Source organism: Camelina sativa, chromosome 3 (genome assembly GCF_030686135.1).
Source record: "Camelina sativa cultivar CO46 ecotype springtype chromosome 3, ASM3068613v1".
Lineage (NCBI taxonomy): Eukaryota > Viridiplantae > Streptophyta > Magnoliopsida > Brassicales > Brassicaceae > Camelina > Camelina sativa.
The window spans coordinates 6,733,289-6,748,644 of record NC_141882.1 but is presented as its reverse complement, the minus strand read 5'-3'; the positions used below and the strand labels follow the sequence as shown (position 1 = coordinate 6,748,644).

Here is a 15,356-nt window from a genome sequence, read left to right as displayed (position 1 = left end):
CGTCGTTGGTCTTCTTAGAATTTAAAACTCGATTTTTTGGTTTTTGTATTTGTTTTATTTTCAAAAAGAAGAGTAGAGAGGGGGATGATAATGATGATGAAAGATGATTCCATAGAACAATCCAACTCTGACCATCATTGATGATCATTCCATCATGCACTACCATCTGAATCTCCCCCTCTCCCCCTCTCCCTTTACCTCTTTATTTTTTTTAATGGTTTTTTACAAAAAAAATTATTTGCTGGAAGTGAGTTTTTGGATCCTGTTTCTGCATAAACTTGTGATAAGATGCGTTCTAATTACTACTACAGAGTGCAGACCAATGGTTCTGATTAATTCTGTGTGTAAATTGATTTCTGTCAATTATCTTTCAGTTTTTTTGGATTAGTTCTCGTCTATGTATGCTCATAAACCTAAAGATTCAATAGGAAAATTTGATCTGAATTATGAAAAAAGGAACCCTTCAGCAATAATTATTTACCTTCTGGACAAAATTAATTCAAAAGATGATCATAAAAAGAATCTATAAAAAATTGAGAATAAGAAATCCTTGGAATTAAACCAAGGACTCAATAGCAAAATTTGATTAATTATTATTAAAAAAAAGGAACCCTTTAGACCCCAAAATTAATTCAAAAGATTTACATAACAAAAATAAAACTGAATAAATTAAAAAAAGATATCCTTGGAAATAAACTAATAAAACCAGCTATTTGTAAGAAATTTCAGACTAATGTGGGATTTGAGATTTACAGCAAAGGGGTACTTTAGTTTGGGATCGACAGTCAGAGAAAGTGTGAACTTAATGGGCCTTAGCAGATAACTAAATCTGTTCCGTTTTTCAGTAAAAGGCCCAATTTCAGACTACAAGTCTACAACCTTCCTACTGGTTTACTTGAACTAATTCATCAGTTTATAGGCCCAACGGCTGCTTTTCATATTTGATCCTAATTTTTTTTATTAAAGGTTCCTTAACGGCTCTTTTCTTTTACGAGACCCACAAGGATCAGACGTGGCATCATCGTAGCGGTCAAAATATATCACGTGCTCCAACATTCCCGGCAACACAAATTGAAAATCAGATCCCCAATATTTTGAGTAATACCAATTTCTTCCAACTGTTTCTACAATCTTTATAAAATCCATAAAAATTAGAACAAAAACTAAAAAAAATGTGTCCTTTTAATCTTATTCTATTAAAAAAATTCCAAAACTTAAGTTATGAACTATTAAGAAGCATGGGAGTTTAAAATTTTACATTTAAAGTTTATGGGAGAAAGACAATAGAGAGATCTTTGAAAAAAAACTTGGGGATGCAATAGACAAATATAAAGACAAGAGGGGTGAAACAAAAAGTATCTCTGCCAAGATTAGAATCATTTTGCAGTGACATAATAAAAATAAATAGACGAACTAGCCGTTACGATCTCTCTATCTCTTTAAAAAATTTCAAAAGTTTGGAATCTTAAAAGCCATTCTCACACAATCTTGCAGATTCTTGATAATCATTTTCTTTCCTTTAACGAGCGATAAAAAAAAAGATCTGAGATTTGTTAAGTAATAATTCCGGAAGTGATTTTTCAAATTATGTCTTCTCCTGCGAAGAGCAAGATCTCTGTTTCTGCTTCTTCCTCTTCTCCTTCAATGCCTTCCAGACCAAACCCTAAACCCAGAAACTCCGAGACCGGAGACGTGATGCGGCGTAGTTTTCGTGGCAGCCCGTTCTCGGCAGATTCGTCCCGGAGAAACTCTCTTGGTAAAGAATGCAGCAATCTTGTTGACTTCGGAGGTAAAGAGAACGACAAGGATCTTATCTCCTCCAATGTCGTGGTCAACAAAGGCCTCAAAGTTTCCAAGCATTTCATGTCGCCGACGATTTCAGCCGTTTCTAAGATCAACCCATCGCCGAGGAAGAAGATCTTGTCTGATAAAAACGAAATGTCTCGATCCTTCGACAAAGCACAACATCAGGTGAAGTCATCATCTTCTGTCTCATTCTCTGATGTGATAAACATCATTGGGGAAGAGATTCGCATCGATGAAAAGGAGGAATCGTATGATGATATTACTGTAACTGATCTCGATGAGAATCTTGAGAACAAGAGCGACGATGGTTCAAGCTTCAAGATCAGCCCTCTTCCTCCTCCTTGTGTTCCATACACGTTCCCTGTGTTTGAGTCTTATGAAGTGGAACCTATGGTGGCACCTTATGATCCAAAGAAGAATTACTTGTCACCGAGGCCTCAGTTTCTTCATTATAAACCAAATCCAAGAATTGAGCATCGTTTCGATGAGTGCAAGCAGCTAGAGGAGCTTTTCAGCTCTTCTTCTGAGACTGATTTGTCAGCAGAGGATAGCCAACAAGAAGAGGAAGTTGATTCTCAAGAAGTTGTAGTAGTTGCAGTAGAAGCAGAGGCAGAGGAGATTCTAGATGTGGATGGTGAAGAGCGTTTGGAAGCAGCAGAGAGTGATAAAGAAGTAGTAGAAGAAGATGTGGTTTGTGAAAGCGTTGAAGAAGAAACTCACCAAGTTTCAAAACAGTCTCGTTTCAAGATGTCCAAGCTACTTGGTTGGATTATGGTTCTTGGTGTGGCGTATGTGTTGCTGGTTTCTTCGGTGTCATTCACTCAACCAAACATCACTGAAGGTTCACCTTTCTATCAGTTCCACATCCCAAAAGAGATTGTGATGTCGGCAAGCGAGAGCTTTGAGCAGTTGGGTGCAAAGCTGAGGATGTGCGCAGAATCATCTCTTGTGTATATTGATAAGCTGATCTCAAGTCTACGAGAGGAAGAGGGACATGGTCCTTTTCTGTTTCATAATTTGACAAATCTATTGGAAGATAAAAGTTTGTCTGATTCTGTTTTCCAGACAACTGGTGACGAAATCAGTGTTGATGGGTTCTTAGTGGGTAGACAAGACTGGAGCTTAGAAATGGATATAGAAGAAGAGAATGTTGGTCATCAGGAACCTGAAGAAGAACCGGATAACAGTGGTGAAATCAGTCTTGAAGCTGTCTACGAAGAGGATGGTAATGAAGTCGAGCAGGAGAGTGAGGTAGACTCAGAACTGGTTTATGAATTTGATGAGCAGGCTGAGATCAAGATAGCCACAGATACAGAGGTGAATGAAGGTGAAATATACTCAGAGCCTCTTTCTCAAGAACGAAATGGTGAGCAGGAAACTGATACTGTTGAAGGGCAGAGAGAATATGAAGAAAATGGCCAGAAGAACATCGAGGAAGGTCATGAAACTGGATTTGCCCAAAACGATAAGAAAAACATGGAAGAACCTGAATCCAACGCACACCACCAGCTTGATGATGTGGAGTCTGCTACAATCAGTGGTCATCAGCAAAAAGAAACAGAAGTAGGCAATGCTGAAACTGTATCAGAAGAAGAAGGTGTTGGGGAAGTTAGCCTCGGTGTTTCAGAAGAAGCTACAGATGTAGAACATGATGGTAATGAAGTAGAAGTAGAGAGTGGGTTTGGTGAGGCTGTTAATGATGCAGGTTCGGAGGGAATTGCGTTGAGTAATCAGAAGAAAGTGGTAGTCGTGTTTTCGACTGTGTTGATTCTACTTGCAGCAGCAGCAGCAGCTGGTTTCTTATTAGCCAAGAAGAAGACAAAACCAGTGAAGATGCAACAACGTGAAGATTGTGAACCAACAACTGAAGTTGAGCATGTGCCAGTAGAGAATCTGATCAAAGAAAGGCTTTCTTCACTTAATTTCAAGGAAGAAGAAGAAGAAGTTGGTGATAGAGAAAGAGAGGTATCATCAGTACCTTCTGAGATGAGCTTCAGTTTCAGTAAGAACAAATCATTACACAGCTGCAGCAACAACAGAGATGATCTTAAAGAATATCAAAGCGGAGGAGGAGGCAAGAAGAGTAATGATAGCGGCGAATCCATGGCTTCCTCGGCATCAGAATACTCCATAGGCACTGTTTCATATGGGAGTTTCACAACATACGAAAAGATACAAAAGCGTAGTGGTCACAAAGAGAAAGAGATGATAACACCTGTGAGGCGTTCAAGCCGGATCAGGAACCATCAACATTCTGGACAATGAGTTAAAATTAGCTTTGACTTTATGAACTACTGATTTGTAGGAAGCTTTTCCATCTCACTGAAGCTCTTAAGTAGTATGTTTCTTTCTTGGTAATCTTTGCTTTTTAGTTTTGATTTTCTCCTTTGAAGTTTCTGGCTTTATGATTTGTCTGAGACATTGTACTCCAATACTTTTCCTCTAGTTATAATAATATAGTTCATCTTTTCTTAATTCTCTTCTCGTATATTGCAAAACGATGGACACTTTCATACACCATGATAATGATTGAAGGATAGTTATATAGGTATAACCGTATAATTAACCTTAATGGCTTCGATGTTGTTCAGTGACCAGATTCAATCTAAGATTCTTTTGTTTTGAGAATTGCTTTTAGATTTGTTTGTAACAAGGGCAAAAACAAATTCACAATAACAACAAATTACGTGAGAATAAATGAAGACAAAACACTCATAGTAAAACATTTATAAGCCCTATATTCGTTTAGGAACCATTTGAATAACAAAAGAGAAATACTCAAAACACAAGTGAAAAGGATTTGTTGATTCCGAGTAAAAAATCGATACCTTTGTGAGATAACATGCATACAAAGTAGTAACTGTCATCTTCATTGCCTATCTTATAGATAAAAATAAGCTTCAGATCTTCTCTGTACACTCCAACCCTAACTTCTCCTGCTTCGTTAACATCATCCATGTCGTCACACAAAAATAGAGAATCAAAGAAAGAAGAACCACTAGTGGAATAAAAAGTAGGATACTATTTCTCAGTTGCTAACTATTTCTGCTCCATGTTGTACTTAAAGTTTTTATCCACTATCATCAAGCTACAACTGATTCAATTTTCTGGCTACCAGGCTTCAAGAATTCCATAAGTATTCTCTTTTGCTCATCACTAATGTGCGGGAAACTTGCACGTAGAAGCTCGATAGGCATTTCCCTGACAATAGCTTGTGCAGCAGCGTCAGACATCTCAGTGGCAAAGTGTGGTAACAATTGCGAATTCAGGTTCTGCATTATACTGTCGTACTTGCTTATGCAGTGTTTCATCAGTAAGTTAAAGAACTCATCAAAGGAAGCACGCCACAGATTCATGCCTGCGTTGTTGTATTTGTTAGCACTGAGAAGCTCGGAAGCTCTATCGAGTGCAGATTTCAGTATAATAGTAGATTCGTCTCCAACTGGGCTACCCAAAGGACGAAGTGGTGGGTGCTCGGAAGAACAAGAAACTGCTGCTAGACAAGCGCTTACGGGTCCAAGATCCATGGTGTGAATGCATAACGCGACAACTTTTCCAAGTTTGATTGTTGTTTTTGTGGTTTCGGCATCTGATGATCTCACTCCAAACAAAGACCTTAAGTGTCTAAAAATAGCCATGCAGACGATTCGCATTAGATCACTGCCGGGGTAAAGAAGCTGGAGGTACCTTGTAAGTAGCTTCCGACCCTTTCGAAGGGAGGTGATCCTTAGAAAGACAAGATCCTGAGATGCAAGCCCACTGTTTTGCCCATTTTTACCAAGTGGGTCAACAAGCTGCAGTGACACTGCAAGCCCATCCAACAGCGCTTGCCGCTTTTGCCTCAACTGGTTTCCACCATCCGGGAGTTGATTGAACTCTAAGAACCGGTCAATATCATCTACCTCGAGGAAGAGGTAGAGACCTTCTTCAATAATCACCCTGGCTGCAAGCATTGGTTCTTGTTCAAGGGGCTTGTCTGTATCTTTCTGGTCCAGATTACCAGATTTATTTGAATTTGGAGGCTCCATTTCAAGCAGAGGCCGAGGCCTGCGGATCGAAGAGAAAGGAACTCTACCAAGAGCATCAACCTGAAGATATGCATGGGGCTCATTGTTAGTACGTGCGCGAGATGGAAGGTCTCTTAAATGATTCGGACAGAAATGATGCTTCAGTTTGGCGCCAGCAGACTTCTTAGCAAGACGCCCCTGGTGGTAATAATCATCTACATAAGGATCATTGCTATGTGTAGCTACAAGCTGCATTCTTAAGATGTTCTCTATTTCATCAGCTGTCATATATTTCGACCGGAAAGGAGGCCATGCATTATTTCTCCTCTGAAGCCCACCATCAAAACCCTGTTGAGGAAAGCGCATGTTGTGTCTGTTCCTCTGCCCCGATCCTGGTCTTGCTTCCCTCTGATCACCAAACCCAAGCATTGCATCATAACTGCCCGAGGACGCTGATCGAGAAAGGTGGGAATTAAATGTTTGAGGCTGCATTCCTGGCAAATGCCCATGAGGTTGCATCGGATGTAGTAACCTACTCTGAGGAACCTGCATCTTAGGTATCCTCTGCTGTTGCGGCATCAAACCGTTTTGATGAGATAACTGATGTTGTGGTAACATATTGTTCATGATCCCAGAATTGTCCCCAGGAAACATATTTTGGCGATTCATCCATTGAGCTGAGGGGGGATTGTTCACGAGAAGAGAAGGTCGCAATTGAGGCATGTTTCCAGTGAGTTGCGGTGATCCATGATGCATGCCAACCAACTGAGGATGAGAACTTGGAAATGAAGATCCCATATGAGGGCCTACATGCTGATCTGGCACAAGAATCGGTTCGCTGGAAAATTGTTGTTGGTGCTGGTATGGGGGCTGTTGATGCTGTAGTTCAGGATATGATGTTGCTCTGTGCAGGTTTCTTTGCTCAGCAAGATTTGGAGTAGGAAAAGGCTGTGATGGCCACCGTATGTCATCTTGGATGGCCTCAGAGTCTGAACTTTGCTGGTTATACCAATTTGGCAACTCCTCCCTATGGTTCCACCCATTACCAACATAATCTGAGGACAAAATATGAATGATAAAAGGGTGAATTAACGATTCAGTAAAATGTAAACAAAAGAGCATAAATGATCCCCAAACAACACTTAAAGTGAGTCAGGAGAATGGGCTAAGAAGTTATCGCACCATAAATCTTAAGCTATTTACACAACTAAATAGATCATACACATACAATAATCTGGTAAAATAGAAATGTTTTAAATTCACCATAGAGAAACCGTGACACAAGGTCTACAGACAGTATGCGATAATCAAAATTTCCATTCTAACGTAAAGAGTTTTGAGATAAAAATCAGTGCACATAAGAACTCACTCTGTCTTGAACCGTTACCAGCTACGGGTACCGTGCTCCTATATTTTTCAGGATCCCTATTCAACTGTAACAAGAAAAAACAAAAAATCTTCAGATTATAAGCGTTTAAAGCATAAATTAACCGGTCCTGGATCAGCAAAAGCAAAGAAAAATCTACGAAACGAGAGTAAGAACAGTCACTGGGCATATGTTAGCTGACCTTTGAAAATGTACTAGCAAGATCATCAGCGTCAAAAAGAGTTCTAGAAACTTCAGCCTGCATATATTGGGGAGAATCTTATGAGACACCAGCAGATGAATCCAAAAAAAAAAAAAAAAAAAAAAAACACCACAAATTCCCCTGAACTCTCAACAAGGAGACATGGAAAAGATAGAGATGGTGGTTAGAACAAACCTCTTCCTGATCAAAGGCAAAACCATCTTCTATTCCAGCCAAGGGTAAATCCTCTTCTTCGTCTTCCAATCCACCCAGCTCAACCTCCTCAACAACATGGTTACCAAAAAAAGCATACTGAGATGCATCAAAGACACCTGCACCCAAGGAATCAATCACCGTTTCTAACATTCATGAGAAGCAAGCATTATTTGAATTCAAAAAAAACTCTAGGGTTGGATCAACATATCATCTTATTTTCCAAATTCATGAGGAGCAATAATATTAGAAACTACTTGTAAACCATTGAAGAGCAAACAAAAGCAAAGTTAAGCATTAGTAAACTTGAGAAAACAGAATAAAACCTGTAGAATTATCTCCAATCTGCTTAAGATCCATGGATTGGGAAGCTTGTTCGATACTACTCCCACAGCCAAGACCGTTCATAATCTATATAGCTCCTTTACCCACATCAATCCAAAATCTTCAGTTAGTCTTTTATAACCCCTACTAGCGTTCTTTAACAAGTCGTGATCGACAAATAAAACCAGAAATATCCCCAAGCGAATTTCAAAATTACGATTCTTAAATCGTTAATGTAGCAGAACGGGGAGGATCGGTTCACGATCGAACTTTTTGTGATTTGAGGCAAGATTGGGTTCCTGGAGTTTGGTTAGGCTCCAGGGACGAGGAGAAGAAGAAGAGCCCTAGATGAGAAGAGAAGATAGCGAGATTGGAGAATTTTGTGATTGAGGAGGAGAAGGAGGCAATGATAAATTGAATAATTCTGACGAAGAAAAAACAAAATTTTATTTTAGAGAAAAAGAGGAGAGGTGGTGTGGGGTTGGGCGGTTGCCAGCTTTTTTTTTTTATATGTTAAAAAGGAGCAGCAACTTGAAAACGATATTTACATATCATCATCTTCCTTTATTTTATCATTAAAATCCGTTAATTATATTTATTACATTAAACCGACCATAATTTTTTATTAGAAACTAGGAAAAAAATGCCTAGCTACACAAGGTATGACGCAATACATGACCACACATCTCAAATTTAATAATGTATGCCCAGTTACATTAAGTATATGTTTGGCATGGCCACATGCACCAAGTACGTGACGTCATGTATTTTACACCATGGACATAAAATCTCGATTCACCGGTCATTTCTCTCGGCAACGACCGGCGTTGACTCATCAGAACCATAATCGGGGAAAACTAAAACCCGACCCGAGCACCTGCAACCAAAATAAAATACCCGACCTGGACCCTTTTTTAATGGGCTTTTTATCTAAATTAAAAAAAACATAAGATCCATAACATTTCCCATTTTTCCGAAATCGACAAAAAATTGAATATTAGGGTTCTTCATCGTTTGAGAAACTTCAATTCGGAGTGAAGATGGAATTAACATCGGAATCGTCTAGTAGTATGAGGAGCAGGTCTGGAGTCGGGCAAGTTTGTGATTGTGGATTGCCGGCGAAGATGTTCATCTCGAAAACGGCAAGAAATCCAAATCGAAGGTTCCTCGGGTGTGAGTTGTACAAGGTATGTATCACTTGAATCTCGATATATGTTGAGGTGAGTAGCTTTGTTGATTAAGTAATTGTTTGATGTTTGTGTAGGAAGGTGGTAATGGTCACTGTAAGTACTTTAGTTGGGTTGATGAAGAAGAAGTGAAAGGTTTGCCGAGAAGAGAATTGGTTGAAGCTCAAGCAGAAATTAATGAGAAGAATAAGATAATCAGTCAACTATCAACGACAATCATGGAGCTGAAGGGGGATTTAGAGAGAAATCAGTTGCAGAAGAAGAAGATTGATTATATGGAAGCAATTGTGTCTCGTCAACGCCTCGTTATCACGGGTTTGACAGGTTTGCTTGTTTGTGCAATTGGAGTCATCGTACTGGGTTAAGTTAATTACTATGTAATGTATTTCATTGTACTTGGATTTGTCAAGTAGTTGTTATTGATGTTGATTTGTAGGATTTGGTCCGTTTAACATATTGAACCAAAAGTCGGATGGTTTAAAGAACTTTTTGTTTGGATGGCACAAGGATGAAATACAACAATCAAAGTATGGTACAAGGATTAAACTGTATACAACAAAGTACCAAAAACAAGCTTCGCCGAATAAGGGTTTCCTTTAAACAAACATACTAAAACCCAAATCAAAGTGTGTTAATATCCAAAAAAAACCCAAACACAACATCCAAAAAGAACCCGAACACAACAACAACCAACATCATCTTGACTTCCTTATGGTGCTGTTGATGACACATCTTGCACTTCAGCATCATCTTGATCTTGATGCTCCATGGCAACCAAAGCTCCTCCAATTTCCGGATTCTCTATAGCACAATATATGCTCCAAGTACAACCTTTTGCTTTACAAACAGTTTCAAGCTTATCCTTCTCCCACCTAGCATACACCACATTGCGTCTCGTCTTCAATATATATCGGATGATGTTCTTCTTAAACTCACTCCCACTATTGAATAACTGCCTCAAACTAAAGACTCCATCAGGTAAGCCTTTCTTAACCAATCTCTCTGTTTGTTCTTCTTCATCGTCAGATTCATCATCTGTTGCAGGATATACTTCATCATCATCCGGAATTTGTTCTTCATAGTTATCATTGTTGAAAACTTGAATGTCCTCCTCTGCAATACCAACATCATTGTCAACAATCTCATATTCATTATATGACTCTTCAAGTTTGGATAAACCTGCATCTGATTTACCATCCCCACTATCATCCCCACTATCATCTACTATGGCTTTCTCAGCAACATCCTTTTCTTTTTCTCCAGCAGCTTCAAGCGGTTCTTCTTCTGCCTTTTCAAAGAAGATGTCCACCTCTCCCATCCAACGTCCTTTTGAAACCAGTTTATTCTTATTGCTATCAACATTCTCCCACAGAGGCTGCCTATCAGAAAGTTCTTCAAATGGTAGCTTGTACCACATTCTCCCAAGATTGTTGACTCTTTTTCCAAGCATTTTTAGCAATATGTCTTGAAAAATTGTCAATGAATCAACCTCAAAAACTTCAATAACTCCATCGACGTACTTCAAGACTCCATTGTCTGTCTTAAATTGGCCAGAATAATGGCAATTCACCTTCACTGTAATTTTTCCACTACAAAAAAAGATATATAATTCAGAGAAGACAAAGACACGTTGTTATAAACAACTAATGAACCCGACAATAACCTCAACAATAACCTATTAACAATGTATAAACAAACTTAGGCTACACAACAAGACTAGACAATAACCTAAGTAACATATAAAGAAGAATTGAATCTTGCCGACAACAACCCCACTTTCCCACTTGTTTAAAACGACAAAATAAAAGTTAAAAATCAACAGCAAACTGCGAGCTTTACCTCATTGGGACGAGAATCAACAGGCAATGTCTTCTTTATTCTGATTTCCAGCAAAGATTTCACTGCATTATCTCTGTTAAAAAACCTAATTGAAAAGAGGATCTCACAATTCTTCGATATCTTCGATAAAACGATAAAACTTTTTCACACAATTTTTTCACTTTTCTTGTTTTGATCGATGAATAATTCGAACATGGGCCTGTGTTTTTTTTTTAATTTAGATAAAAATTCCATTAAAAATGGATCTGGGTCGGGTATTTTATTTTGGTTGCAGGTGCTCGGGTCGGGTTTTAGTTTTCTCGATTATGGTTCTGATGAGTCAAAGCCGGTCATTGCCGGGAGAAATGACCCGGTGAATCGAGATTTTATGTTCATGGTGTAAAACACATGACGTCACGTACTTGGTGCATGTGGCCATGCCAAACATATACTTGATGTAGCTGAACATACATTATTAAACTTGAGATGTGTGGCCATGTATTGCATCATACCTCGTGTAGCTGGGCATCTTTTTTCCTAGGAACTACTACGAAGTGGTATCTAATTACTTTTAATATACTTTTAAGCCATTTAGTTGGTGGTGTGTACTGTGTACGACCGTCGACAAAGAGACTAGCACCCATTGTTATATCAGTTAGAACATTCTCAAACAAGTGGAGTGGTCTAAGTTTTAATTCTGAGTTACTAGTTTTTTTATATTTTGAATGTACATAAAAACAAAAAAAACAAAAATTCAACTAAAGCGTGAATTTTTCAATTGTAAAAGCCATAAATAATATTAATTCATGGCAGTAAATTTTATGGCCTTTTGGTTTTTAACTTGTAAATTTTATGGATTTAAAAGTATTAACAAATGCTCAAAAAGATCTAAAAATCCAACGTTTAAGCAAATAAAAACCTGCCACGTATCATCTCGCGTATTGTATTTTGTTAAGTTGGGTAAATAAATCCACAGTGCGCGAAAAAAGAAAAGAAAAGGACCACATAATAAAAAAATAAAAAAAAATTGACAGTCTCTCCTTCTCTCGTCTAATCTTTTTTGTTTATCAGCTAGGGTTTTGAAGCAAGGTTTCGCTAGTTGCGTCGTCGATATCGCCCCATGGCGAAACCAAGTCGTGGCCGTCGTTCCCCTTCCTTGTCTGGCTCTTCTTCTCGTTCCAGCTCCAGATCCCGTTCCCGCTCTGGTTCTAGTCCCTCTAGGTCTCTTTCGCGCTCCCGCTCCCGTTCTAGATCGCTCTCTTCATCTTCATCTCCTTCCCGGAGCGTCAGTTCTGGGAGTCGCAGTCCTCCACGCCGTGGAAAAAGGTTAGGGTTTCTTCCTAACTTTTTCCAATTTCCAATTTGATTCCTGTAATTAGGCTTTCATCCTTGTTGGGGGAAGAAGAAGAAGTTTGTAAGAACGGAGGCTTTTTGCAATTTGACCTATTTTTCTGGGCTATATATATCTAATCGTGACCTTGATGTTCTGATAAATCTTTTCTTTCTGCAGTCCTGCTGGACCTGCTAGGCGAGGTCGCTCTCCTCCTCCACAATCTAAAGGAGCCTCTTCACCTTCTAAGTAATCTCGAAACTCCTTTCTCGATCACATAATTCATGCTTTCGTCAGATGCTCAGTTTTGCTGACTTTACAATCTAATTCTGGTTTCAGGAAAGCTGCTCCTACTCAAGAATCTCTTGTTCTCCATATTGGTTCTCTTAGTAGAAATGTGAACGAAGGCCATCTGAAAGAAATTTTTGGTATGTTTATTGGTCTTTTGTGTTTCTTCTGCTTGTTCTGATTTTATTACACCATTACCGAGTATACCAGTGCTTTAGGCCTCAACTTTGATCAGTAGTGTATAGGTCAATACCCATTAATGGCCATTCTGATTATTTTATTTGGGATGACTAGTTTGCTTGGCGAAGATGTTAAGTCTTAACTCTTGACGTTACTAATGGCTTATTTTTTTGAATTTTTAGGCAACTTTGGTGAAGTTATACATGTGGAACTTGCGATAGATCGAGCTGTAAGTTGCTATTTCTTTACTCTCTTTTGTTTACTGGTGTCACTTGTTAAGAAAGTTGCTCATAATTCTTTTCCATTTCAATAGGTTAATCTTCCGAGAGGACATGCCTATGTTGAGTTCAAGGCAAGAGCTGATGCTGAGAAAGCGCAGCTGTTCATGGATGGTGTACGTCTCTTTCCAGATACGAACTGCAATATGTCTGTATTTAACATATTTGCTGAGAAGATTTATGCAAACTTTTTTTTTTGTTTACTTAACGCAGGGCCAAATTGATGGAAATGTTGTTAAAGCAAGTTTCACACTACCACCTCGTCGGAAAGTATCTCCACCCCCTAAACCTGTCTCAAGTGCACCAAAGAGAGATGCATCAAAATCTGATAATGCGGGTGCTGAAATTGAGAAAGATGGTCCCAGGCGCCCAAGAGATAGTAAGTCTACGTTTTATATTTTTGTTATTGTTGTAGTCAATGATTTGTATTGTGTCAATGATTATGATTTATATGTGCTAGCATCTCCGCAACGGAAAACAGTACTTTCTCCAAAGAGGAGATCACCTCCACTTAGGAGAGGCGGATCACCTAGGCGATTGCCTGATTCTCCCCCTCGCCGGAGGCCTGGATCTCCTATCCGCCGTCGTGGTGATACACCACCTAGACGCAGGCCAGCATCGCCATCTAGAGGCCGTTCTCCATCTTCTCCCCCTCCAAGACGATATAGATCTCCTCCAAGGTTAGCTGTGGCACCATATGATATGTGTGATGTTTTTAGAATTGAGAGCTCACCTTTTTATCTGTCAACAGGGGTTCCCCTAGAAGAATTCGTGGCAGTCCTGTTCGAAGACGGTCTCCTCTTCCTCTAAGGAGAAGGTAATTCTATGTGGTACCCTAATTACGGCTGTAGTAATTGGATGGTCGGAATTACAGCTTTAGAGATTATAGTACTCAGTGAATTGCATCTTGAGAAATGTGGAGTTTTAATATACATTTTGTATTGGGCGTGTTTCAGGTCACCTGCAAGGAGAGTACGCAGTCCTCTCAGAAGATCCCCAATCCGCAGGCGTAGCCGATCCCCAATTCGTAGACCTGGTCACTCTCGTTCAAGGTCCATCTCACCCCGCAGGTATGTTTGAACTCATTTAAATTTTTAGCCAAGGTTTTCTACGGTGTCTCCTGAATTGTATTTTGTTTCTGAGGAATAGCTAAGATAGTATAATGATATAAGATTCATAACATGTTTTTGAGCCTTGCACAATTGATGAGTATACCCGAATATCCTACTTTGTCCAATCCTTAGTGGTGTAATTATGTCTTTGATTGTAAGCAGGGGACGAGGTCCAGCTGGGAGACGAGGGAGGTCATCTTCTTACTCCAGTTCACCAAGTCCCAGGAGGGTAAGGGGCTGTTGCAGATCCCTCTTTAGCTATAAAATTGTTGGTGCCTTGTGGAGTTATGTGTTTTAATTCTCTATTCTGTGTGCATTATAAAAACTTGCAGATTCCTAGGAAGGTTTCAAGAAGCCGCAGCCCTAGAAGGTAAACACTTTCTTTATCTTAAGATTAGTCCTCTCCTCTTCTCAAACTGGGAACACCTTAGTCTGTGGCATGCACTAGTAAAAGAGCTTTATCTTAAGACTAGTCTTCTCCTCTTCTCAAACTGGGAACACCTTAGTCTGTGGCATGCACTAGTAAAAGAGCTCCACTGTTAAGTTATGTGTAGTGAGACTAGGTTACTCTAGTTCGTGATAAAAAAGACACCATAAACATCTGAAACCTACACTATGTTGAAATCTTGAGTTCGTACGTAGATAGCTCCCGGCAGTTAGATACTGAAGCTTAAGATATGGTAGCAAATAACACTTTTTCTTATGTAGGATTTGATTAGTTAATGAGACTGTGATCATAAAAAGACAGATAGAGTTGGTTCAAAGATTCCGTTAATTATTTTGTCTAATCATCAAAGAAAATATGTTGTTGTTGTTGGGTATGTTTAGGCCACTGAGAGGAAAAAGAAGCAGCAGTAACAGCAGCAGCAGCAGTTCACCGCCGCCACCTCCACCTCCACCTCGCAAAACTTAAAGGTAGTAAAAGTGTTATAAAAAAAAAGCTTGGAGTCTTCTTGTAGCTCTCTTCGACAACTTTATCTTTATCGTCTGTCTCGCCCTCTTTACTTATAACCGATACAATGTCTAGCAGAGACCAAATGAGAGTTATGGCTTTTGTGGTGTTGGATGTTTTAATCTTCTTTTATGTAGGGATCTCATCTCCCATTAGATCTTGCAGTGATATTTTGACTTGTCCATTTAAACGTATTAAAGTGATATATTCAGTCTTCTCGAAGAATAGATCCTTCACCAAAGATTATATATGTCATAGAATATTCTTGAATAAAAAAGAAACAACTATCAAAG

At 39.1% G+C, this 15,356-nt stretch overlaps 3 protein-coding genes across 3 annotated transcripts; 2 read left to right on the top strand and 1 right to left on the bottom strand.

The window, feature by feature from the left end:
- Positions 1–1,363: 1,363 nt before the first annotated feature.
- Positions 1,364–4,281, top strand: LOC104775764 (uncharacterized). Its single transcript, XM_010499679.3, has one exon. It carries the CDS (start codon positions 1,588–1,590, stop codon positions 4,069–4,071), a length of 2,484 nt encoding a protein of 827 aa, XP_010497981.1. The 5' UTR covers positions 1,364–1,587; the 3' UTR covers positions 4,072–4,281.
- A 223-nt stretch (positions 4,282–4,504) lies between these two features.
- On the bottom strand, positions 4,505–8,482 carry LOC104775763 (protein PAT1 homolog). Its single transcript, XM_087500142.1, has 5 exons — positions 7,921–8,482; positions 7,577–7,713; positions 7,382–7,438; positions 7,183–7,246; positions 4,505–6,868 (listed from the first exon to the last, which is right to left on the bottom strand). The coding sequence occupies exons 1-5, from the start codon at positions 8,000–8,002 to the stop codon at positions 4,890–4,892; spliced, it is 2,319 nt and encodes a 772-aa protein (XP_087356268.1). The 5' UTR covers positions 8,003–8,482; the 3' UTR covers positions 4,505–4,889.
- A 3,387-nt stretch (positions 8,483–11,869) lies between these two features.
- Positions 11,870–15,285, top strand: LOC104775761 (serine/arginine-rich splicing factor SR45). The gene is made up of 12 exons (XM_010499677.3): positions 11,870–12,249; positions 12,434–12,502; positions 12,593–12,681; positions 12,904–12,950; positions 13,035–13,115; positions 13,213–13,378; positions 13,460–13,679; positions 13,751–13,816; positions 13,956–14,069; positions 14,274–14,340; positions 14,444–14,481; positions 14,940–15,285. Exons 1-12 carry the CDS (start codon positions 12,044–12,046, stop codon positions 15,022–15,024), a joined length of 1,248 nt encoding a protein of 415 aa, XP_010497979.1. The 5' UTR covers positions 11,870–12,043; the 3' UTR covers positions 15,025–15,285.
- Positions 15,286–15,356: the final 71 nt, after the last annotated feature.